Source organism: Lepus europaeus, chromosome 5 (genome assembly GCF_033115175.1).
Source record: "Lepus europaeus isolate LE1 chromosome 5, mLepTim1.pri, whole genome shotgun sequence".
NCBI lineage: Eukaryota > Metazoa > Chordata > Mammalia > Lagomorpha > Leporidae > Lepus > Lepus europaeus.
This window is the reverse complement of record NC_084831.1, coordinates 84554908-84581029: the sequence shown is the minus strand read 5'-3', so window position 1 is coordinate 84581029 and position 26122 is coordinate 84554908. Positions and strand designations below refer to the sequence as shown.

The 26122-nt window shown below is 48.1% G+C and overlaps 1 protein-coding gene across 1 annotated transcript; it reads left to right on the top strand.

The window, feature by feature from the left end:
- The first annotated feature begins 1492 nt into the window (after positions 1-1492).
- On the top strand, positions 1493-6305 carry BARHL2 (BarH like homeobox 2). Its single transcript, XM_062193433.1, has 3 exons — positions 1493-2117; positions 3929-4154; positions 5993-6305. Exons 1-3 carry the CDS (start codon positions 1493-1495, stop codon positions 6303-6305), a joined length of 1164 nt encoding a protein of 387 aa, XP_062049417.1.
- Positions 6306-26122: the final 19817 nt, after the last annotated feature.

Sequence of the window (26122 nt, the reverse complement as noted above, 5' to 3'; positions counted from 1 at the left end):
AGAAAGTGTTCGACCACGTCTTTCTTCCAGCAGCGGCTCTGCTGGGAGGCGAGGCTGGGTCCCGGGTTTTGACCCACGGACCCCCCCCCCACACACACACACTTCATTCCCCGCAGCGCTCGGCCGCCCGAGCGCACCGGCTCCTAGGGGGAGAACCCAGAGCTCCCAGCCCGCCCGCTCGTCCAACCCCTCCAGAGCTCCGAGCCGCGCACTCCCCCCGGGGTTCCCTCGGGGAGCCCCTGCCTCTGCCGTGGGCGCCCTCGGACAAGTGGCGCGCGCGTCTGCGGCGGCCGGGAGCAGCGGCGATGGAGACGCCAGGTGAGTCGGCCGGACCCCTGTCCCTTCGCGCCCTCTGCCCGCCCTCCGTGGACTGCTCAAGAAAACGAGCAGATCGTGACTGCTCCTCTTCCCCCTTGGGTCCCCGTTCGCGAGCCGCCTTCTACTGTCCAACGCCCCCGCCCCTTGCCCCTCACTCGTGATTGTGGACACCGGGACCCCAGCGCTAAGGTGTGCGGCTCGGGGCGGCGGGCAGAGCGCTGTGCAGGTTCTCAAAAGAGCAACGGAGTCCGAGCCGTGCTCGCTGACGGGCTCGCGAGCCGCGCGCCCATTGGCTCCCGGCTCTCCGGCGTCGCCGGCTCGCGCGGGCGCGGCCAATGGGGGCGCGGGGCCCGGCGCGCGGCCTCGGCGGCGGGGGCGCGGGCCCTGCGTGGCGCGGGGAGCGGCAGCAGTGGCCGTGACGTCACGGGAGGGGTCGGCGCCGCCCGCGAGCCACCGGATTACAAGCGAACGCGCCCGGCAGCGGCCGGAGTCGCCCGACACCGCGTCTCTGCCTCCTCCTCCTCCGCCTGCGCCTGCTCCTCCTCGTCTTCCTCCTCCTCCTCCTCCTCCTTGGGTTGCCGCGGCCACTGCGGTCGTGTCTGCTCCACAACTTTCCAAGAAAGTTCAGAAACTCGGCTCCGGAGCGGCGGAGGGGCTTGGGGCAGGCACCTCGGGGGCCGCCCGACGAGCTCCGAGGGCGCGCGGCCACCAGGGCTTCGCGGGCCCCGCACCTGCCACCTCCGCCGCCGCCGCTGCCGCCCTGTGCCAGGCTGTGGGCAGACCCAGGCTACGGCAGCGGCGGTGGCGGCGGCAGCGGGGTTGCCTCCTGCCGCCTGCGCCTTCGCCTGGGTCCCCTGAGCCGCCACCGCAGCCCCACGTGCGCGGTGGTTCCCGGAGCGCACGTTCTGTGCTTTCTCAAAAAAATTATTTTTTAAACTTTCCTTGGGTCTTTCTTTTCTCTATCCCTACTTTTTCATAAGAGAAAAAAGTGCCGAAAGTGTCCATCGATTGCCACCTCCCCATTATCCTTGCTTCCCTTGCTGCCCCCCAATTATTATTTTTTTTAAAGCGGCGGCAACATTGTTTAGTGATTATTCTGTTTCACAATCGGTAGCTTCCTTTGCTTGGTCGGGGCGGCTGCTGAACGGCGGAGTGGCGTGGACCTCATGTAGAAATGACAACAATGGAAGGGGCCAGCGGGTCGAGTTTTGGAATAGACACGATTTTGTCCAGCGCCAGCTCGGGCAGCCCCGGAATGATGAATGGAGATTTCCGCCCGCTCGGTGAGGCCAGGACCGCGGATTTTAGGAGTCAGGCCACCCCGTCCCCCTGTTCGGAGATCGATACCGTAGGAACAGCGCCTTCTTCTCCCATCTCGGTCACCATGGAGCCCCCGGAGCCGCACCTGGTGGGAGACGGGCCCCAGCATCACCACCACCTCCACCACAGCCAGCAGCCGCCGCCGCCTGCAGCTGCTCCGACGCAAACTTTGCAGCCTTCGCCCCAGCAGCAGGCGCCGCCGCCGCCACAGCAGCCGCCACCGCCCGCCCAGCAGCTGGGCACGGCCGCCTCGGCCCCCAGGACTTCCACCTCTTCTTTTTTAATTAAGGACATCTTGGGCGACAGCAAACCTCTGGCGGCGTGTGCACCCTACAGCACCAGCGTCTCCTCTCCCCACCACACCCCGAAGCAGGAGGGCAACGCGGCGCACGAGAGCTTCAGGCCAAAGCTGGAGCAGGAAGACAGCAAAACCAAACTCGACAAGCGGGAGGACTCCCAGGGCGACATCAAATGCCACGGTGAGTCGCGCCGCTCCCGCTGCTGTCCAGCATCTCCTTCGCGTTCCCTTTTTCCCCCCAGCAAGATCTCAGAGGGGGAATCGCTCCGGGAGCTTTCGCGGGCCGCTGGGCCACGGTCAGACACCCGCAAGGTGCGGGGAGGCCGGGGCTAGCGCTGCGGAGACGGCCGAAGTTCTGTTCATTGTTACAAGGCTACCCCCCACCCCCGCCGCCTTCACTGCCCAGTAGCGCCTTTCTTTGTTTTGCTTAATTTTAATGCGTTAGGGGGGGGCAGCATCAGAGGCGATCTGATGAGGAGTGCTTTTCGTTGATAAAAGGGGCAGACTTGAGATTTTTCTAGCCGAGACCTTGAGAACGGCAGTGGGGGAGGTGGGAGAGGGAAACCGCCTGGCTAGCGTGGTGCCTGCGGACTGATCCGAAACCTGCTGTTTATTCTTTAATGCAAATGATTTCATGCACCCCCCCCCACCGTTTTCAAAACAGTATCACAGGAATTACTGGTTTTGGTGAAGGAAGAATTCTGAGTTCATTAACAGAACAACTTTTAAAAAATTATTATTCATATAAGGAAACCTGTAAAAATTGATAATCAAGTTTTTTTAAAAAAATCCCTTCTTACTCTAGGGCTGGGAATGAAAATGTGTATTTTAGTAATATTCTTGGCCTTTTATAAATATCTGGGAGGTGGCATTTGTAAAAATAAAAATTTTCGGAATTACAATACATTTTTGTAAAATCAGCAGGTGACATGTGAAATTGTCCTTCAACTCTTATTTTCTCATCAGACAATTTCATCAGTACGTGTTCTGATCTTTGCATGGCAAAAGAGTCCTAACATAACAGGAGAGTTTTTTTCCTTTTACCAGATAAGTTTTATTATTCTTATTAATCCTTGCTTCCCTGGTAAAGTGTGCTGACTGGAAGGTAGAATACTGGCTCCTCATTTGACTATTGTAGCATTAGCATAATAGTGCCCAAAACAGATGTACAGTCTGGTCTGGCGATTTTTTGTGCACCAACCTCCCCAGTGGGTCAATTAGAGAGATTATTGTTCTTCCTGCAGGGAAGATCAAGGAACGCTGCACAAACGGGTACAAACAGAGAGGGATTGACATATCGATTTCCCAGCATTTCAGTAAAAAACCAGAGTTGACAAATAGAATCCGGAAATCTCTGAGCTGTCGCCTGGACGGGCTCAGTGATTTTGAGCTCCACTCGGCGTCTGGGTGACACGTTGTTTCTGAAGCTTCAGCCTGCTGCGGAAAGCTTGATGCCAACATTTCCCAAGAGCGTCTGGAACAAGAGAAACAAAAACCTACAACTTTCGGCAAGCAGGAGAAAGAGAAGTGGAAAAGGTGCCCCTTTGTCCAAAAAAAAAAAAAAAGGCAGAGTAGAAAGACCCTTTGAAAAATACCCAATCAGAAAGTGAAGTCATAGTGAAAACAATACAGAAAAGAGGCAGTGTCTCCTCCCCCCCCCCCCAAAAAAAAAGAAAGAGCAGCAACAAAAGAACCTGTATTGGAAACTATTTTGTATACTTCGTCCTTAAGATCGTTTTCTCTCTAGCTATACTTTTCCCCTTGCACCCTTGTGAAGATCAGACCTCCTTTTAGAAGCCTTTTAGGACTTCTGCTCAAGGCCCCACATTCCCTAGCCAGAAAATGGTCCTTGTCCTCCACACTGGCTAAGGCCCAAGTATGTGTGTGTGACAGAGGGGTAGCGGAGCGTTGTTCCAGTGCGTGCCAGGAGGATGCTTTCTCGTTCCCCGGTGCAGGCTATCTTACATGGCTGTGTCCGGGTTTCTCTCGTAGGAACAAAGGAGGAAGGAGACAGGGAGATCACTAGTAGCCGAGAGAGTCCCCCCGTGAGAGCCAAGAAGCCTCGAAAAGCCAGGACGGCTTTCTCGGACCACCAGCTCAACCAACTGGAGCGTAGCTTTGAGCGGCAAAAGTACCTGAGTGTGCAGGACCGCATGGACCTGGCAGCCGCGCTGAACCTCACTGACACCCAAGTGAAGACCTGGTACCAGAATCGCAGGTAAGGGAGGCTGTTGTGGGAGCGCAGGTGTTCGGCCCTTCAGGTCCCCGCCACGGCCCCAGTGTCCTTCCCTCCTGGCCTCTGGAAACCGGGGACTAGGAGTCAGAGGGCTGCCGTGGGCAACAGAGAGCTTTCAGATAGGGGCAGGGATTAGCCACAGCCTGGAGGCGAGAGAGACCTCCTCGGGGCACGTGGGGTTTGGACAGTGTGGTACTTTGAAGAGTCTTAACAGGTGCTCCTTTCCCTCTGACACCCCAGCTGCTGGAATTCCCTGCACTTTGTCCCCAAATCAATCAAGCCACACCTTCTTAAATTGAGACATCTGTGCAGCTGACACTCAGGCCCAGAGAGCTCGTGCTGCACCTCGAGGCTGGTTCCCAACGTGTGTTGCCGCAGCCCGGTCAGGCTGCTGCTCCCCACAGAGCTGTCCCACCAGCGTCTGCTGATGAGTCCTTCCTTTGGCCTGGGAGGCAGCCGGGAGAGGCAGGGCCCCGGCCTCGGTGGGCACAGCCGCTGAGACAGGGAGAGCCCAGCTGGGTTAGGGTTGGGATGGCAGCCGCAGGCTGGAGAAATCGGGCAGCCGGCCAAGTCCACAGACCCGGGGTCTGTCCTGCGAACCGGTCGCCCCCGCTGTCTCCAGAGGGAGAAAGGGGGCCGGCAGCGCCCGCCTGGCACATCTGCTTCTGTGGAAGGGAAAGTTGGGGAAGCCGCGGGCAGCACGGGCAGGGCCCAACCCGTGGGACAGGGCCTGGGCTGGCCGCCGCCGAGGGGGTGCCGAGCTGCGGTGGCCGCCGCTCCTCTCCCGGGTCTCGGCTTTCTCTTCCCCCTCCCGGTCTCTCGTTTGTGTCCTAATCGTCCATAAGTGCGGTTGGAAATGCCCATCCAGTTGTCATCTTTACCATAATTTTCTGTCTCATTACATACGGTTTCAGCCACCCTAATTCTGTCGGAAAACATTAGTGTCATTTGTAGCCAATTTAAAATGGGCGACATGTTTATTAATTTGGCTGGGGCTGCCGGGCCGAGGAGGAGGGCCCAGCAGCCCTGCCTTCCCTTCCGGCGTCCGGCCTTCGCGGGCAGGCCTGCTTGGCCCCTCTTCCTGGCGGGGGTACGGCGTGGGGGGAGCGCCGAGGCCCGGGAAAGCGGATCGCAGGTTTTAATTGTTACTTTCTCCCGGAGGAGGAAATATCGTGAAATGCATTCCCTTCCTCCTCCCCCTGGCTGGGAGGCACTGCCCCCTTGGGAGAACCTTCCCGCCAACCAATTCTGTTTTGAAACCTTGTCGCCCTCCTGTCCCCCTGGAAGGTCCTGTCAGGTTGACGAGAGTCTCCACAGCCCCTGGGGGCCGGCGAGGGCTGGGGTCCCAGGCCCCGTGGTGGTCTCCGCTTCCCTTTGTTTACGGTTTCGGTTTCTTCTCCCGACCTGGGGGGCGGGGGAGGGGCTGCGCGCAGACCCCCTGGGTGTCTTGGGGTGGGGGTAGGGGTGGGGGTGAGACCCAGGCCCCGGGGTAGGTGGGGAGCCGGGGGGGGGGAGAGACGGCCTGCGCGAAGGAAAAGGGTCCCGTTCGGGCCCCCAGCAAAGTTTGACGGAGAAGTCAAAGTAGTAGGGGCCGGGCCGCGGAGCGCAGGGGCAGGAATCAGCCGCGAAGCTGCCAGGATTTCAGGTGCAGGTGTCTCCGGCCTCGAGGGTGGAGCTTCCAGAATGGACTCGGGCCCCGTGCGGGGGCGGGACGTGCGGCACCGCGGTTTTGGGCCAGGAGGCGAGGAGGGCCGGAGCGGGGCCGGGTGCCTGGGCCGTGCCCACAGCCGCTGGGGGCGGGCGCGCCCGCTGTCTTTCAGGACCAAGTGGAAGCGGCAGACCGCCGTGGGCCTGGAGCTCCTGGCCGAGGCCGGCAACTACTCAGCGCTGCAGAGGATGTTTCCGTCGCCTTATTTCTATCACCCCAGCCTGCTGGGCAGCATGGACAGCACGACGGCGGCGGCGGCTGCCGCGGCCATGTACAGCAGCATGTACCGGACTCCTCCAGCTCCCCACCCCCAGCTGCAGCGGCCCCTGGTGCCCCGCGTGCTCATCCACGGCCTCGGGCCTGGGGGACAGCCGGCCCTCAACCCCTTGTCCAACCCCATCCCCGGCACCCCGCACCCCCGGTGAGGAGGGGAAGAAGGCGCCGCCATCCCCGCCCCGTCCCCGCCCCGACCCACACAAGCTGCCCCTTCTCTCCCCGCACCGAGCCACCGGGACTCCCGTGCAGCCGAGCCCAGGAGGCCGAGGAGTAGGAGAGGAAGCCGCTCATCTGTGAGCTGGGGGCCCCCCAAAGAGGAGCCAGCCCTCTGCTCTCCATCTCCCCACTCCCAGACCCAGGGCTGGAAAGCACCCCTGCAGCTGTGTGACTGGCGGAAAACGCTGACCCACACGAGGTGCGACCAGTAAGTGGAAGCGTCAACGGAAACAAAACCTCAAGTTCTTCTTTTCTTTCTTTCTTTTTTTTTCTTTTTTTAAAAAAAACGACTTTAGGGACAAGCAGGAGGGAGGGAGGGGGGAGGGCTGAGGAGGGCAGGACGAAGGGCACGGAGAGGGAGCCGAGGCAGAGCGCACTGCGGAGGACGGCCGAGGCGGAGGCCTGCGTGGACCTTCCGTGTGCCCCGGAGAAAGGAGGAGGGTAACTGAGAACTTTGCACTGATTTCTCATGACCTTTTTTCTTTTGGAAAAGTGGCATGCTCCATAATATGAAAAAAATGTACATTTGAAAGACTGAGTGATAAGTGATATATCATATTTATTATATGTTGTCCCAAAAAAGAGTCACTTATATACGTTAGTAAAAACATGATTTTTTTCTTTCATGTCTTTTGGATTCAGTAAAATAAATGCTTAGACGAAAGATATAGATTTTTTTGTGATTGAAAATTACAAAAATAAAGTTTATCTTTTTTTAACAAGCGATGAAATCCAAGGGAGCTGATTTTTACCAAAACTGTGTTGAAATGTGCGGCTTGGCTTAGAAAAAGAACCAAATCCCTTTGCACGTGTACTAGGAATGTACAGAATCTGTAGACATTGTAAAAGAACAGTGCGGTGGTTCGCGCTGGCCTCCTCTGAGCCGTTCTAAGAAAGGTGCGAGCTCTTTTCTTTTCTAGCGGATGTTCTCGGAGCAGCCCTTGGGACCGGGAGAAAGTCCGCGCTTGCAGCCTGTTGGTGCTGGCCAAGTGGGCGTCCAGGAGGCCTCAGCCTGACCCGGTGTGGGGATGTGTCTGTGTATCCCTCCCCCCTTCTCCTAGGGCTCTGCCGGGGTGCCCGGCGCAGGGCTGCAACGCCGGCAGGGGCTAGGCGGCCCGCGGACGCTCCGCGGGCTTCGCAGCTGTTCTGCCGCCCGCGGCTGGGCGCCCGCGCCGCCGGACAGCCTGCGAGCGGGAGGCTGCGGGGCGAGCAATTAGGGCGCCCCGGGGGACGTGCAGAGGCCCAGCTAACAAACCCTCGTGGTGGCTTTGATCCTTGGCTTCTCGGTCCCCAGCGGGCAGGCGGTCGTCCAGCCGCCAGCCCCACAAGGAGCCGCTGGTCTTAGTGAGTTCCCGGTGCTGTGATAATGTCTGGGTCGGGAACGCAACGGCCAACTCTGGCCGAGACAGACGTGCCAAGTCTTTTATCCGAGCCCTTGCCAGGGCTGGGCCCGCGAAATGAGAGGCCCTACCCGGAGGATGGAGGAGCGCACTGCCTGCTTTAGGAGTGTGTGAGTGGGCGTGCGTCCCTGTGTATGTAAATACTCGGAGCACGCCGGGGCGAGGCTAGACTTGGGCCACGGGTACCCCTGATCGTGCTGGCTCCCCACCGGGCCCAGCGGGTGGGACACTATAAAGGAACACCTAAGTGGGAGGCGCCGCTGGGGGGAGGGGTGCTGACCCCGGTGCTCTCCAGCCCCGAGGTCATTTCCTGAGTAGCCAAGGACTGGGATCTTCTGCCCGTGGTACTCACTTTGTCATAATTCTTGCCGCAGCAAGGTGACAAAGGGGTAAAACAGGCAGCAAAAATCCGTCTAGTCTTGGCCTCCAACTTTCTCCAACAGGCAACCCTAGTGGAGTTAGAAATCGCTTAGAAAAAAAAAAAAAAAGAAAGAAAAGGAGTGGTGTGGGAATGTATGGTGAGGAGGTATTGGAAGGAAGCAAGGAAAAGGGAAGTGAAATCCAGGAGGAAATTGCCTCAGGCACCTTGATCAGACCTTGGCTAATTAGGGAGTGGTTTGCAGATTTCTCTCCAGCTCATCAATTTGCTGTAAAAACTGGTCTTATTTGATTCTAACAAAGGGTCTGGACTGGCCCTTCTCATTTTCTGCCTGCTGAGCTGGGACAAACCCAGGCAGCTGGGTTTGGCTGGAAACTGGGTGCTGCTCTGTCCAGTGGGGGATGCCCAGGGCCTGGACACTCAGCAGAGTCCCTTGTTCCATCTTAGCTGCAGTTGAGTTTGTTTGTTTGTTTGTTTCTTAAAATCAATACTAAACCGTTCAACAATGGTCTGTCTAGGCCTGAAGGAAGACTTTCTAAGGCTTGAGGCCGCTACAGTTTCTGTCTGTACTACACTGGGGGCTGGTCAACTCTGGGCGCAGGGGGAACCTGAAATATCACAGAGTTCACCATACAAAGAATTCATGCTAAGAATTACTGCAGATCTAGTTGGGGAAAGCACAATCAAACCTACAAATCCCAGCAAGCCCACAGCACCCATTTGCTGTCAGCAGCCTACCCTGTGGGGGAGTTTGCCCCCTTGCCTCTTCACACGCAAGGCAGAACTTGGGCTCCCTAGGTGGATAGGGGAAGCGCTATGCCTACAGAGATCAAGGTGTCTTAATCTGGTATTCCACTGCTGGGACAATTATGACCGTTCCCCCCCCCACCCCCCCAGTTTGCTTTTCCTCAAAGCCATGTTTTCTCTCACCCCCAATCATGCAGTTGAAACTGATTACTTGCTGTTGCATATAGGTTGGCAAAATTGGAGTTGGGGAGGGTTATTCAGGGAAGAAAGTTGAGTGCCCGATTCTTCCTTTTCATTCGTTCTTTTCCCCCTCCCTGTAGCAGTTCTGCACAGGGCACCAAAGCAAGTGCCCTAATATTCAAAAGCACCCAAACTAGCATTTAAAGGCAGGTGCAAATCCAGTCCTTTTCCTCAGCAGGGGTCCTCAGTCCTTCTATGCCTGCCCTACTATGTTATGGGTTAGATGAGGAAAGCCATTCCAGGTTTTGTTTTTAGAAGAACAAAGATGATATGCAAAGGCCTTTTCGCGTGGGTGCAGGTAGTTTCTGAGGCCCTGAGGGTGGCTGTTGGGAGCTGCACTGCTTTGCTTTTCCCCACCTTCAGCTGGTGTCTGCATCTGGATTGCTCCTTTTGATGAAGTTGGAGGTTGGCAAAGCACGAACTTTACTGTGAATCTTTGCTTCCCATAGAAAAACAGGGAAATGAACTGATTTCAGGGAGGGGTTGAAATATCCAGAAAGGTTACTTAGATTTGCTCACCCTAAGGTCCACCCATCCAGCAAGCCCAGCAGGAGTCCATGGTGAGTATGAAGGAAGAACTTAACTGTGGCTAAGGAGCCAGCTGTCCTCCCCCAGCCCAGAGTTTCTCAGTGAGTTGCAAAGTAATGCTTGCTGCTCCACCCCTCCATCAAATATACCCCTCACCCTGTATCGGTTGCTCCACCCCTTAAAATGAAAGCCCACACGAGGGCAAATTAGACAGCCAATTTCCTCTGTTGCAAATAAAACAGCTCATCTTCAAATCAAGGCCTCCCTCCTCCTTCCTTCCTGCCATCTGACTCTTGCCTAGGCAGCCCTTCCCCAGGAGTCTGTGGAATCCCACCTCCCCTCTTTAAACCTGGCGCTTGTGAGTAGTTTGTTTTGTTATATTTTTAACTTTCTAAAAATATTTGGAAAAGCTCTCCCCAGGGCTAGGGAAACTTTAGTTCTTGTTAAGCCATGTGATTACAAAAATACAGTGGAAGGGAACGACTTGGTTTTTGAAAAAGCCAGGCAGGGCTTGAAGGCAACATGCTTGCAGAAAAACTGACTTTTATCACTGGCGGGCACCAGCAGGGGCAGGGCCAAGCCTGGAGGGATTGGGGGCGGGGCGGGGACTGATGCTTCCTCCGCAGCTTTGAATCCTCGGAGAGGGAAAGCTGGCTTCCCGGTGCAGTGGTTGTTGATGAGAGAGGTGTGTGCGGATGGGAGAGTGGGGACTTCTCCAAGGACGCTGGAATGGCGTCCCCAACTCCTTAAATCTCCCAAGAGGTCTTTGTCCAGTCCCACTTCCCTGGCGATGTCCAGCCTTCCTCTCTAGTACTTGTGCCTTTTGCTGGAGTTGAGGCCTCTCGCCAGGGCGCAGTGTCCCATCCCAAGGGCTGGGGACGGGTGAGGGTATGGGGTGTGGGTGGGATGCACTTTCCTATCAAGGGCAGTGTCACTGGCCTCTTGCATTGAAAACCAGGTCAGCTGTCTCGGGGCGATGAGATGACCCAGAAAGGACTTCTTCCCTCCCCTCCTTCTGGCTGAATTTTGAAAGGTCTCTGGCAGCCTGAGTGTCGCTGGGCAGACCGTCCCGGTCAACTTCGCCTTCGGAATCTCTCTGTCCCGCACTGGGCCTCCCTGTCCCTCCTAGCACCACAGACAGCTCCCCGGGAGCGCGGGGGAGCGAGGTGCCGCGGCGCGCGGTTCCCGGCAGAGCGCAGGCGTCCGCAGGGGGCGCGCCGGGGAAGGGTCCGCCGCGCGGCGATCCCAGAGCGCCCTCCCCGGCAGCGTTTCCTGATTAGCCAGAAGTCCGGACGGGGTCACATTCCGAAGAACAAAATCTTCAGATCAATAAAGTAATTCAAAAACCGAAAGATCTCGGGGTAAGTAGCGCTCAGTGACAGATCAACTCTAAACCGCTCCCGTTTACTAAGTTCTTAGTGGAAGCCGACTGGGGAGGAGCGAGGCCTCGGGTCTGCGGCTCCTCAGCCCTGGCGCCGCGGCGCCGGCGAGGTCGTCAGCGGAACGGCTCTACACGGCGCCCTCCTCCAGCGCTCGCACCGCCCCGAGGCTCGGCGGGCCGTCGCTTCGGGCCGGGGAGCCCCGGAGCCGCGCTCCCGAGGCGGCCGCCCTGCACGCCGCGCCTGGAGCCGAGGCCGGGATCCCCTCCGAGGCTCCCATCCTGCGGGCTTGGGGCATGCCCGGCTTCCGCTGCTCTCGGTCCTGGACAGCCGGTAGCCCCTGCCGGAGCTCGGCTGAAACAAGAGGACCCGGGCTAGCGCCAGCTTGAACTTGATTTGCGATAAAAGGGCCTCGCCACTGAGTGAAGCCCATGGACTCCGGCCCCTACCCACGACCACCCCTTTTCCGTCAAGCTTAGTTCCGGGGTGTGTGTGTGGGGCGCAGAGGCCCGCGGTGTGGCTGTCCTCCCGCCCGCCCACCCCTCCTTCGCGCTCCTGTTGCAGCGTGGGGCTGGGCGCCGCGGCCTCCAAGCCCCGCGGCGGCGCGCCGGCCCGGGCGGGCCCCAGTGCGGAGCGCACTTCGGCGGGGCCTCCGCACTCCTCCACTCGGGCACAGCGCGGCTGCCGCGAGTTCCCGCGCCCGGACACAGATGGCGTTCAGGACGGCGCCCTGTAGACCTGGGGCAGGAGTCCGGACGCGTTCACCGACCGTGCTGGGGCTGGCTTACAGAGCAGGCCCCTTCTCTCACGGGCCCTGGAGGGAACAGAAAACCTTCTCCTGGGAGAAGCGGACGGGAGCGCGTATCCGCCTCAGGCCTCGTCGTTCCCCTGGTCTTTCCCCACAGGCCTCGTGGCTGCACAGGAGAGCCCCTCAGAGCTCCCCTCGTCCTCGGAAGTCCGCTACTGTTGTTTGCTGCCCCACCCCCTTCCTCTCTGCTTCCCTCTTCTCTCCCGTCGGAGTTGAAGGGGCGGAAGCGCCACGTGCAGTCTAGGAAAGCACAGACGCACAGATGACCCACGTTTGCAGGTTTGGGTACCACTGAGGAGACAGAGCTACCCCTAAGCCTCTGGGGGCTGGAGGAAAAGATGCTCCACGGTGCCCACTCGGGCACGGTCCACTCTATCGAAATGGGAAGGAGCGTTCCGTCTAGAGTGCTTTGCCTTTAAATTCCTCCTCCGGAGGCTGGCATTAGGCAGCGATGGCGCGCGGTTCCCGCTCTTCCCGTTCTACAGTAGAATGCCTGGGAAAACAGAAGCATTCTAAAGCCGAGCGGCTGGCAGAGTGGGTGTGCAAGTCCGTGCTGCTCACTTCCCACGGCGGGGGAAGCTGAGCCTTTTGGTATAGTTTTCAATGCGAGCATCTCCCAAGGGAAGAGAGCACCGCAGGTCTCTATCGCACTAGCTAGGCTTCCGGTTGTGGGAACAGATTTTCTAATGGTTTAGTTATAACCTTTTGCTTTTCTTAATATCTCTGCTTGATAAAATTGGCATGTCACAATTTCTGAAAGATGCAGACAGTGTTTGGACAATCCCATGTAGGGTCTGATTGCCCAGTAGCTGTTGAACCAACGCTTGCATCTCACGGGTTAGGCGTCTGCACACCTGTGGGCAGCGATTCCGGCCCAGAGAGGAGCAGGGCCAGAGCGCTCCTTTGGAAATGGCTGCAGTCATCTTGTTATTCATCTTACCCATTTTCCCCCAAATTGCTCTACTAACTCATTAATTTCACTGTTTTCAATTCTTCGAATATTTCAGTAGTGTGGATTTATTTCAGTTAACGTAGGTGGTATATTTATTGCCCAATTTACGATTTACAGGTGTCCTATATAGAGGACTATGGGACATAATGGATTAAGGGAAGCGTACCAAATTGTTCTCATGAAATTCAGAGGATTTAAAAGTGCCACCTACATCCTCACTGGCCTTGAGTGAACACGCTGTCATTACTTCAAACATGCTCCTATATGAGTGCATACGAAAAGTGCCACATAATCTTTCATTGCTATGCATTGAGATTGGCCCAGAAAGTAACACATAGAGCACAAATGGATAAACATGGCCATGACATTCTTCCCTTTGTCTTTCTTCTTCATTGGATTGCTTTCAAAATTTCTGGCAACCCTCATTTTGGATTCCTCCATTAATTTCTTTAGATTTATATTCGAAGTGACCACACACAACAGGATGTTCCAATGGGAAATAGCTCTACCCCTCTTTGTCACGTGGCTGCCCTCTGCCGCCCTCCCACCTCAGCTGTGACCAGTGAAAGTTTAGGAGAGGGAGTGCGTGCGCAGTTGTAGGACATCCGCAGAGTATTCCTCCCCACGACCCCCCAGCTCCAACTAGAGGTTACCCAGGTGTGCCTAGCAGGGGCCAGGCCCAAACTTCTGTTACCCTTTCCTTCTTACCCTTCTTCTGGTGTCTAAGGGTGGCTGTGCAGCTGCACTTGTGCCGCCTTGCGTCTGGTGGCCAAATCATGCCTGCACAATTATTCGCACATGCCCGAAGTCCCTCCACGGAGATATTTATGTGGGTAAAATTCGATCAGAATTTGTGTGGACATTAAAACCTTTCTCCCTCATTTAGTAAAACCGTAATGACCGCTTTCATTGCAGGAAGCGGTGATAGACGTGATGGCCAGGCATCTGGTGAGAAGCATCACGTGAGCAAATTCAGGAAGAGCACTGTGGCCTGCCAAGAGACTTCCAAGGCCTCCACTGGCCAGTTCTGGGGCTCTGCATTGCACGCTTGTTTCTGTCCTCTTGATGTTTACCTTGCTATTGATAATGCCTGGGATGTTTTCATGCGGGCAAAAGTGATAAGCCCAACATTCCTGTTGAGGGGCATCAACACCAAAAACAAAAACCCAAAACCGCAACAAAAAAAGAACTAAGCTTGTAAATGTATTGGATATTACTGTTAACTGATGTTTTGGAACAGGATTGAAAATCAGTCATTCAAAATACTGTTTCTTCAAGCAATGCTGCATATGGTAGTGGTGTTTCAGTAAGAGTCCCCTTTATTTGGCAATGTATTTTACAGGATTGTCTTTTCCTCCCATGAATGATCTAGTTCCTTAGTAGAACATGGCTGTTGCTTGGTTCTGCCCAGATATTTGGCAGAAGAACATTTCCAACACCCAGGTTAATAAGTAATTGAATTTTTAAAAAAGATTTTATTTTTGTTTACTTGAAAGACAGAATTACAGAGAGAGGTAGAGAAAGAGAAAGGTCCTCCATCCGCTGGTTCACTCCCTAGATGGCCTCAATGGCTGGAGCTGCGCTGATCTGAAGCCAGGAGCCAGAAGCTTCCCCCAGGTCCTCCATCCGCTGGTTCGCTCCCCAGATGGCCGCAATGGCTGGAGCTGAGCCGATCCCAAGTCAGGAGCCAGAAGCTTCCCCCAGGTCTCCCACACAGGTGCAGGGCCCCAGGACCTGGGCCATCCTCCACTGCTATCCCAGGCGATAGCAGAGAGCTGGATGGGAAGAGGAGCAGCGGGACTAGAACTGGCACCCAGATGGGATGCCGGCGCTTCAGGACAGGGTGTTAACCCGCTGCGCCACAGCGCCGGCCCCAAGTAATTGGATTTTAAGCAGAAATGATCTTGATCTAAACTCAGGATTGGAAGGAGTTGCATAGGTCATCTGGTTTCATGCCTTATTCTAAGTTTCAGTTTCTACAAAATATTTGCTTAGTGGGGTTTTCCTTTCAATCCTCGTACTCTAGTCCATTTTCTTTCTTTTTCTTTTCTTTTCTTTCTTTCTTTTTTCTTTTCTTTTTTTTTTTTGAGGAGGTAAAAGGGAAGGAAGGAGAAACTACAACAAAAGCCTACCACAAAGGAAACCAAGACTTTTTGTGAAAATTATTAACTTTCCTATTGTAAAAGAAATTATGCTCACTGTAGAAAATTTATACAATACTAAAGAATGGAGAGAAAAAAATCTTTTCTAGTACTCCAAGAAAATCACTGCTAATACTTGATTTATTATTTCTGTATTTTTGCTGTGCATTTTATATAGTGTGTCAAAATATTTTATCCAGCATTTTTCCATATTGCATGTGTATTCCTCTATATATTTAAAACTCATTGTAAGTATATTTTATACATAGTATTCTCTCTCTTTTTTTTTTTAAATTTTTGACAGGCAGAGTGGACAGTGAGAGAGAGACAGAGAGAAAGGCCTTCCTTTTTGCCGTTGGTTCACCCTCCAATGGCCGCTGCGGCTGGTGCACCGCACTGATCCGATGGCAGGAGCCAGGTGCTTCTCCTGGTCTCCCATGGGGTGCAGGGCCCAAGGACTTGGGCCATCCTCCACTGCACTCCCTGGCCACAGCAGAGAGCTGGCCTGAAAGAGGGGCAACCGGGACAGGATCGGTGCCCCGACCGGGACTAGAACCCGGTGTGCCGGCACCGCAAGGCAGAGGATTAGCCTAGTGAGCCGCGGCGCCGGCCAATATTCTCTCTTATAAATGTGTCATTGTGTCAATCATTCTTTCATTGTTGGAAATTTGATTATTTTTCTCAATTTTAGATAGCATGAAAGAAAGATTTTTGAGAATGATTTCTATGTATTATTTGGTGTATCACATTATCATGGATCTTGATTAGGGCCAGGGAAGCAATAAAAAGGCAAGAGCTAGATGACCAGCTCAAGAGGGAACCTGACCCGAGGTAGTGGTTTCACTGAGGAATATGAACTTGGCTTGAGTGAACTGAGGTACCTGAGTTAGCCTGTAGAGGCTGTGGGGAAGTAAGCTAAGAATATCACTTGCTGTATTTTTTTTTTTTTTTGACAGGCAGAGTGGACAGTGAGAGAGAGAGACAGAAAAAGGTCTTCCTTTTGCCGTTGGTTTACCCTCCAATGGCCGCAAGCATTTGAATCCCCCTTGACTTTGGGGATGAATCTGGCAGTGTTGCCTCCAAAGCAGGAGACTTGCCTGACTGAAGAGTGGGAAAGAAGGTCAGGTGTTCACTGACTTAGATTGAGCGCATGTTGCTTGCCCAGCTTGCCCTAAGATTTCCTGTGTTCCAACTCTTCTGTGGGTAAATATAGGGCTTTTAGCTTCTGGGGCTGCCAATCTGGCACCTTTCATGAGAACTAAAATTCTGGTTAAAAAAAAAAAAAAGGAACTATAACCCACAAAGAAGTTTGATGGTGGGGGTTGGGGGGTGAGGAAAAGTATTAAATAGCAGTTGTCTACCTTTTCATTTACATGACACACATTAACCGTACCATGCAAGTTCCAAGAGAACTGTCTTGTTCTCTTGTCTCCAGGAGCCCATGGAGGGTGCTTTAATTGCCACATTTTCAAACCGATATAATGGTGGGGATGTCTTAGTAATTACCTTAATGAGATAACACCTTTCCTTCCCTCAACCTACTCATTATCACGCCTCTTGTTCAAATTTCAACTACAAAGAACTATACTTGTAAAAAAAAAGTCTGAAATGTATTGTTCCAGGTCTTATACCCTTAAAATAATCTCATTGCACATATCTTAAAAATATGAAAGAAAGAGTACACACAGGTAATTCAAATATGTTAAAGGAAAAGCTTGAGATAAGTAAACTAAACATCTGGGTGCCCTTTAATTATTCTTGGTTGGATTCTTTATCTTGACCTATAGTGATGCTAAGGTGCCAAAGTGATGAATTTTAAGATGTTGGGCTGTGAAGACGTGCAGCTGCAACACTGATGGATTTAGGAAGGGATGGTAACAAGGTTAGCTGCATGTGAAGTGTGAATTGAGATTTTTGCAAAGAGACTGTGATTGCAGATGGGCATAATGTTGTACCCTTGCATGAAATCTTGCTATTATTGTATAATGGTCAGACAGAGTGTGAAATGACTTATTACTTTTCTTTTATTCTTTAATGAAGTTGGTTAGAGTAGCAGTACTACTGCTAGTCAATAGAAGTAAAGCACACACATACAAAAAATTATATGACAGGTGTGTAAATATTAAATATTTATTTAGTTTTGACTTTTTCCCTTAATTTTCATCAGTATCCATATGCAAACAGAAACATCCCTTTATGCATATAGACAAATTTGCAGTGATTTGTGTGTCTGCACTTACCCTTATATTATCCTGTATAAATATGGATACAAGGCCTTGATACGTATAAGCATTTCAATGTCCAAGGAAATACATAGCTCTGTTAAATGTTTTAAAAATGCTCTAATGCTTTAGGATCGATTCTGCATGGGATTCTGATTTGAAAATTTTGTTTGGAATTGTATGGGTAATGTTGAAATATCAGTTTATCACTATATCACTAAGACATCCCCACCATTATATCGGGACTGGAACAAAACATAAAAAAACCCACTACGAGGCACACTTTCTAACTTCGAATCATGGTTCTTCTGCTTTGTGATAGAAAGTACATATCTTTCATTATATCACAGAGCCCACAGTGTAAATATTTCTTTACTTTCCAATATTAACATTACAAAATGATAATATCTTAATGCTTTGCAAGTCAAAGGGAAATTATGCTATGATGTTAATAAAATCTCTCATTCCTTTTATGGTCAATCTCTGGTTCCAGATGCTTCTGTTAGTAAGAAAGATGCTTTTAAAAATTATTTGATTTTGGAGACTAGGGATTTTATTCATTATAAAATGATTTTTTTGGTATAGTCCCATAAGATTGATAATCATTCTTAATGCATTGGTTTGATGCTTTTGATAATAAGTATTTAGAAAAGATACAAAGATATATCTTTAAGATTGTCTCTAAAATTGAAAATTTACATTTTAAAAGAGTTTCATTTGAACTTGTTTATATTTTTCATATTGTTGGATATTTAGATCCTGATGTAATTAAACTTCTTATTCTGTGGTTTGGAATACACTGAGAATTAAATGGTGTTCTTCAAAACAACACAGATCTGTCCTTAGAAGCAAACTGAGCACCATTGGCTTATGAAAGTAGCATTGAGTTCTGCCCTTCAGCAGCAAATTTATTAACGCTTTTGTGTGCTTCTCTTTGGCTTTACTTACATCATGGACAGAAAGAATTCCACTGACTATTGATTCCTCATCATTCAAAAGGTAGAGTCTCTTATATTTGTTTAGATGAAATCTGGGTGTGCAACATGTATCTAACCATCTTTTTCATTTCTTTTTATAGACAAATGTTATCTTTTGCTAAGAGCTTAGAGTGACTGCAGTCTAACAGTGTAGTGACTCTGAAGATTTCTCTAAGTGTATATTATTATGGCGATACTGTGTAAAGAGCAGCTTTTGAAAGACTTGAAAACTAAGCTTCATGTTTGCAATGTCAGTTTTAGGAAAGACATATACTCCTGCTGCTTACCTGATGCCTTGGTTGTAGCTATTGAAAACTTTGGTAACTCTGCTTTGTGGTCTCTCACCCTCTTTATTCTTTTTTAAATTAATTTTATTTATTTGACAGGTAGAGTTATAGACAGTGAGAGGGAGAGAGACAGAGAGAAAGGTCTTCTTTCCACTGGTTTACTTCACAAATGACCGCTACGGCTGGCACTGCGCCAATCCGAAGCCAGGAGCCAGGTGCTTCTTCCTGGTCTTCCATGTGGGTGCAGGGGCCCAAGCACTCAGGCCATCCTCCACTGCCCTCCCAGGCCACAGCAGAGAGCTGGATTGGAAGAGGAACAACTGGGACTAGAACCCGGCACCCCCTCTTTATTCTATATTCCCTAAAGTGAAGTGCTGTGTTTGATTTGCGGTCTACTAAGATCACACTTTCCATAGCTATATGAAAATGAATCTGTATAAGACAATCCATTATCTGTTACATAGATGAGAGGATCTACTAAGTTATGAATTTCAGGTTTTAAAAATTTTGGCTTAGTGACTTCCATTGCAGTTAACTGTGACAACATTTTAGAGATTCTCCATATCTCAACATCACTTTTAAAACTTCAAACACTTCATTAAGGAAAGCTTTCAGTTTATCAAGAATACACAGTATGCACATGAACATTTGTCTCAACTAATTTTTTTAGCTGACAGCTTTACCCTTGAGGTTCCCTTTCTAATCTCATTCTAGGATGAGACATTGGTATTTATGTTTGAAAGTAGGTACTAGTAGTTTTCATTAGCAAGATGAGAAATCTTCCTTTTGTATTAGTCTGGGAACAATGAAATGAAACACTTAAAGTCTATTCATTAAAAAAAGTATCATCACATCTCTGTAAGTTCTGCTTTCTAAATTCTTGGGTTGTTGTCAAGAATGTTACTCTGTGCATATTTCTATAATATAACTAATGAATTAATGTCTAACATTATCCTCAGTATGTGATATCTATTTGTCCCTAATCTTTGGATTAGTGCCTAGTATATATTAAATGCTCAAAAAGTTTATATAACTGAACATGAAGCCATTGATTAATTAAAAACAGCACATCCAATTGATATTTGCAAGCAGATGTATATCCCTTGGCGGAGGAACCATGTCTGATCTTTCACTGCATTTGAAGTACCTGGCATTAACTTGAGAGTCCTAGGGACATTTTATATATATACACACACACACACACACACATATGATATATATATATATATACACACATATATATATACATATATATAACCACATATGTATATATATACACACACGCATATATATATATATATATATATACACATATATACACACACACCATAATTGATTCTTGTGGTTATGTAGTAAAATCATTTAAAATTTAATTTTAATTTTTAGTTGGTTTCCAGCTAACATAGATTTCAATAAGAATAGCATTTGGTAACATTGCATTAGTTATGTGATATCAGCTTATCCTTGAATTTATTGTACTACTAGCCTAGTTTAAAAAAATAAAATTGTTCACTTTATTTGGAAAGGAGAGAGAGAGAATTCATATCTTATGGTCTTTTTTTAAAAATACTTTTATTACTCTTCCTTTTTATATTTCCACCAGACTTTTTTTTTTTTTTTTTTTTTTTTTTTACAGAGTGGATAGTGAGAGAGAGAGACAGAGAGAAAGGTCTTCCTTTTTGCTGTTGGTTCACCCTCCAATGGCCGCTGCGGACGGCGCACCGCACTGATCCGAAGCCAGGAGCCAGGTGCTTCTCCTGGTCTGCCATGCGGGTGCAGGGCCCAAGGACTTGGGCCATCCTCCTCTGCACTCCCGGGCCACAGCAGAGAGCTGGCCTGGAAGAGGGGCAACCGGGATAGAATCCAGCGCCCCAACCGGGACTAGAACCTGGTGTGCCGGCGCCACAAGGCGGAGGATTAGCCTGTTAAGCCATGGCGCCGGCCTATCTTATGGTCTTTTAGTCCTGGTCCACCCCTAAATACCAGCAATAAGTAGGGCTGGGTCGGGATGAAGCCAGAGCCTGGCATTCACTTCAGTTCTTCCACGTGGAAGGCAGGGAATCAACCATTTAGCCATCACTCGCCACTTCACAGGTGCACATCAGGAGGAAGCTGCAATCAGAAATGGGACTCCAATCAGGCACTCTGATATGGGATGTAGGTGTCCCAAGCGACATCCCAACTTCTGTGTCAGATGCCTGCCATGGGCCTACTTTTTAATTAAACTCATTCTTACAGCTTTCAGAGACCTGATGTAGGTATGTGACTCAGTTAACTTTTGTGTTGCTACCACTGATAATGTGTAAATAGTATTGGTCAAGTGAATTCAGGTGGTTAAGTAAGCTAAGGAAAGGAATAGAGAGACCTTTAGCGTATTAACAATAATCTTACAGGGTAATGGCACCTGGGAAAATAAATTGGGTGGGTAATTTTTTAATAATTAGAAATCAATTACTTTTTAAATCTTATTTTTAAAGATTTATTTATTTACAAATCAGAATTACAGAGAGAGGAAGAGACAGAGAGAGGGGGGAAGAGAGAGAGAGAGAGATCTTCAATCTACTGGTTCACTCCCCAAATGACTGCAACAGCTGGAGCTGGGCCAGGCCAAAGTCAGGAGCAGGGAGCCTTCTGTGTCTCTCACATATAGGGGCCCAAGCATTTGGGCCATTCTCTGCTGCCCTCCCAGATGCATTAGTAGGGAGCTGGATGAGAAGTGGAGCAACTGGGACTCGAACCAGTGACCATATGGGATGCTGGCTCTGCAGACTGCGGCCTAACCCACTGTACAACAATGCCAACCGCAGGTTGGTAATTTAGTAGGTATAATTCAAAGAGTAAACAGAAGCAGCTAAATTTCATGGTTAATAGTAGTACCATTGAAACAAGGCTGTTTGAAGACACTGTTAATGAAAACAGTGACTCCAAAATGAAGCTACGTTTAGCAACTATTTTGCACTAGAAGTATTTCGCATGATGTTTGGGTTGAACATTACTATTGTGTATTGCTTAATGCATTGTTAACTGGAATCTGTGATGTGTGCAGCAGAAAAGAAGAAACTGATGCTTTTTATGCAAGAATGCTCACATTCACAATCTCTGTGTGTTTTTACCACACTTGTGTTTTAAGATGCTTGGAGGATAAAAGCATACCAATATACAGTCTTGTCAGGTATTATTTATGTATTATTATTTTCTTGGAAAAGATGTGAAAATATGAAAAATTAGAAAATAGAACAGCTAAGTTGTAATGTATCACATTTCAAAAAGCACATGCAAGGGAATAAAAATGTAATGGCAACACATTTTCATTATTCTAAGAACAAATTCTGTCTGATGGTTACATCCTATTAATTGGATATTTTAGCTACTTACCAAAGGAATATGACTGTAATAAGCCTTTCCTCCCAAGGCATGAAATAGGATGAGTATCATTTCACTTGGAGAATCTAGTTCTCTCATGCTACAGAATTTGTGGATACAGAAAGAGTAGGGAGTTATGTTTAAAGAATATATTAAGTTTTCCATATGGGAACTTTAAACTTCCTAGATAGTTTAGGTGCTGAGATATTTGGAGGAAAAGATTGAAGAAACAAATCCAGAATCTTAGAGACATGATGAACATCCCCAGAGTATTGCAATGATTCATAATTCACAGGAGAGCAGGGCTCAAGTGGATCATACTTTTTATAGTACAAGTGGGATTCATACCGTGCTTCACAGATACAGCAAGTTTATAACAAAGATGAACTCATTGCAACTCCCTCCTACTGTATTAGGCTTAGGAGAAAAGAGTACTGGAATATTTTTCAGCTTCTAGATTAAAAAGAAAACCCAATCATTATTACCCAAATTTTGAGATCATTTTAAAATTATTTTAGTTCTTTTCTAAAGAACTCCTCTTTAATTTTTTCCCTCCTTCCTCCCACTCCTTCTCTCAATTCACACTGTGTAGACTTGCTAAACCATATATTCATTGTGAAATATCGAAATGTATAATCATCTTTTCAGCTTAGAAATGGTTTTGCTGACATATAACCTTCAAGACTCTGTCTGTTTTCCAAGTTATCATAACAGTGTGATGAAGCCTATTCCAAAATATTTTTTTGCAGTAACAGCCTAGAGAACTCTGTAAGAGATAAATATTTCTAAAACCATGATGAAATCATAATTGTGGACAGTAAGAGAATGTGGCTAGATTACTGCATGAATACATGAAGTTCACTTGAGCCAGTGTTTGGGATCTTCTACCAGTTTCCATTCTGTATGCCAATGCCTTTTCTCTGTTTTCTTTAAATTTTTCCCTCTTTCCTCCCACTCCCTAGTACTCTTTTTTTTATCCAGCATACCTCTATTTAGTATTTTTGCCATTTTTCTGTATGTGATGTTGTGATTATTTATCTATTTTCTTCTTCTTCTTCTTTTTTTAAAAGATTTATTTTATTTATTTGAAAGACAGAATTACAGTGAGAGGTAGAGACAGAGAGAGAGAGGTCTTCCATCCGCTGGTTCACTCCCCAGATGGCCGCAACAGCTGGAGATGCGCTGATCCGAAGCCAGGAGCCAGGAGCTTCTTCCAAGTCTCCCACACAGATGCAGGGGCCCAAGGACTTGGGTCATCTTCTGCTGCTTTCCCAGACTGTAGCAGAGAGCTGGATCGGAAGTGGAGCACCTGGGACTAGAACCAGCGCCCATATGGGATGCTGGCACTTCAGGCCAGGGCTATAACCTGATGTGCCACAGCTCTGGCCCCCTGTTTTCTTCTTAGACTATAAGCCTTGTGAGGACACGTTCAGACATGTTTAATGTGTGTTTATTGGATTCTTACAAGCTGGTATTATTATTATGCAAGTTATACAGGAGGCTGTCAGGATCATTAAACTCTAGAGTTTTTTTCATCAATGATATCTACATATATAAATGTAAATATACAATTCATTTAGTTTAGACATAGTATGTAAGGGTGATTGGTTTAGATCATCAGCATACTGCTTAGGTATTAAATGTTTGGCATGTCAGGGTCTCCTGTACTGCTTCATGTTTACCAAATGGAGCCTGTAGCTTGTGATAATTTCATCTAAAACATAAAGCTAGAGTTTAATGTTCTATATCTTTTATATGTAGGTGTATCCAGTCTTAGAGAAGGAAATTGGAGTTATGAAGTCAGAGAGAAAGCGAGAGAAGGAGAGTGAGTGAGTGAGTGAGAGAGATTGATTCTGTTCATGGCTTTTTGGAAAGTTTAATGAAGCTCATGGTTGAGGCAGGCATTGTGGGACAGCAGTTAGGCCACTGCCTGGGATGCCCACATCCAATATTAGAGCGCCTGGGTTGATTCCTGCCTCTGCTTCCAATTCCAGCTTCCTGCTGATGCACACTCTGGAAGGCAGCAGGTGATGGCTCAAGTGGTTGGGTCTCTGCTGCCTGCATGGGAGACCCAGACCGAGTTCCTGGCTCCTGGCTTTGGCCTGCCCCTAGCCCCAGCTGTTGGTGAGCATCTGGGGAGTGAGCCAGCTGATGGAAGATACTACTCTCTCTCTCTCTCTCTCTCTCTCTCTCTGTTTGTCACTTTGCCTTTCAAGCAAAAAAGTCTCATTGATGAAATGTCTTAAGTAATGTAAGGTTTAGTGGTCACCAACTATTTTGACTATGTCAGCTATTAAGAAGTTGCTCTCTTGGCTCTCAGTTTATTGTTGGCTAATCTAATTTGAAAGGAGAATCAAAGAGCTCTGATAGGTGAATCTGAAAATCTGTGTTGTTTTCTTAGCTTCTACTAGGGTTTCTGTCCAGCACTTCTCTGCACTGCCAAGTGACCTGGGAGTCCTGGCATAGAGTCTTCAGGATTTGGCAATAGCGAGTGCACCTACATTTTTTTCAACTGCTCAAATATTTCTTGACTTTCAATCTCAGCAGGCGTCTCCTTCTTCTCTATAACAGTACATTTGAGGGATTACTCTGGTGTGTGTGTGTGTGTGTGTGTTTTCCCACCTCCTGTGGAGGGATACCACTATTTCTAAGCTGCAATAAATCAGGTCATTGGCTAGAATTCAGTGTGGTCCTGTTATACACTACTTTTAGAGAGTTGAGTTAGATAGAGTAGTCAAAATTAGGCCTTGTTTTTGGAGTTCTGGGGAAAACCACAACGAAATTAAGCATGATGTCAATTTCTAACTTGTATTTTTTTTTCCATTTGTAGAGTGTTAAAAATGATATTTTCCCCTTAAGAAATAAACACAGATATAAATAATATATGAAGAACTAGTCCTCAATCTTAAGGCCATTTTCATAGAGAACTCCTTGATGAAACCAAAAATTTACTAAGGGTAATGATCAGATGTCTAAATGATACATAGCTACTCTTGTACAGAGCTTCACTGAAAGCATTTTATGCCACATGGATCGTTTTACTGTGAACATTCTCAGTGATTGGTACAAACCTTTGCCAATGAATGACAAATTTACATACACATCATGTCAGCCAGCAATATTTTGCAGCTTTAATTGCTTTAGCTTCAGGCATTCCATGTCAAAATAGAGTGTTTAATGTCCTGCAAGTTACTCTGTTTCTTTGCAACATTAAATTATTCTGTAATTTGCCTGTTTTCTTTCTAATGCATTGTCCATTAAGTCCTTTAATAATTTATAGTATAAAATGCATGATGCAACTCTAAATAGCATGTCCAGCTTTTTTTCTAGAAGGTTCTGGGTGTGTGTGTCAGGAAGACCAGAAAACCTAAAATGCATTTGCATAAAATGTTTACCTCACCTTATATCTGAGTTGAAAAGATCCTCTTTAATGTTGCTAGACTTTTAATGTACACTGTGTTGTATGTGTGTATATATATATATATATATTTGAGTGTACATATGACTAATTTTTATTTTAGATAAATAGCATTAAAAAAGCTCCATATAGACTATAAATAATTCATTAAAAAAAAGGTATGGCATTCTGTGTAGCCAACTGAATTTTAATGGTGGTGTTGATGTTATTCAGTAAAGTCTAAAAACAAATGAGATAAGAAAAAATTATGTGTACCCATCTAGTTGAGCCACTCTCAACAAAGATTTATCAATACAGAAGCACAATCTTTGGTATGTTTTTAGTTGTTATAGGTTTGACATATATTGAAAAGATAATCTTTATGTAGATTACACTAGTCATCTGAATTTTATAATTTTTAATGGTTAGAATTTTATCTTGTTTCCAATTGTTAAGGATGACTACTAAGTAAGGATTTCTGAGGTGATACTCTTATGCACATTTATATTGTGTCTTGGTTGTAATAACATAAACTGACAAAATCCCTATCAATATGTAAAAGCCAAAGATTGTCACACAAATACTGTTCTCCATTAAAAATGCCATGTTGAAAGATAGTCAACTCTCTAGCTATATAATACATGATCATATAGAATAAACTTCTAGGAATAATGATAGTAACATTTTCTTCAGTATATAGTAAATGCCTCTTCTTTCATAGCACTATGAGCCTTCAATAAACAAGATGGTTTTATCTTTGGTTTTTGAATATTAACATTTGCAAAGGTATGTTTTATTTAAAACATTAAAAGTGTGTCTCCATACATTCATGTATTATAACTTTATCTTTTTTTTAAAAAAAGATTTATGTATTTATTTGAAAGTCAGAGTTACAGAGAGAGAGGGAGAGACAGAGGTCTCCTATCCTCT

Coding starts and splice junctions, on each gene's coding strand:
- BARHL2 (XM_062193433.1), top strand. CDS start 1,493: ATGACAACAATGGAAGGGGCCAGCGGGTCGAGTTTTGGAATAGACACG. Junction 2,118..3,928: donor GGGCGACATCAAATGCCACG/GTGAGTCGCGCC, acceptor TTTCTCTCGTAG/GAACAAAGGAGGAAGGAGAC. Junction 4,155..5,992: donor ACCTGGTACCAGAATCGCAG/GTAAGGGAGGCT, acceptor GCTGTCTTTCAG/GACCAAGTGGAAGCGGCAGA.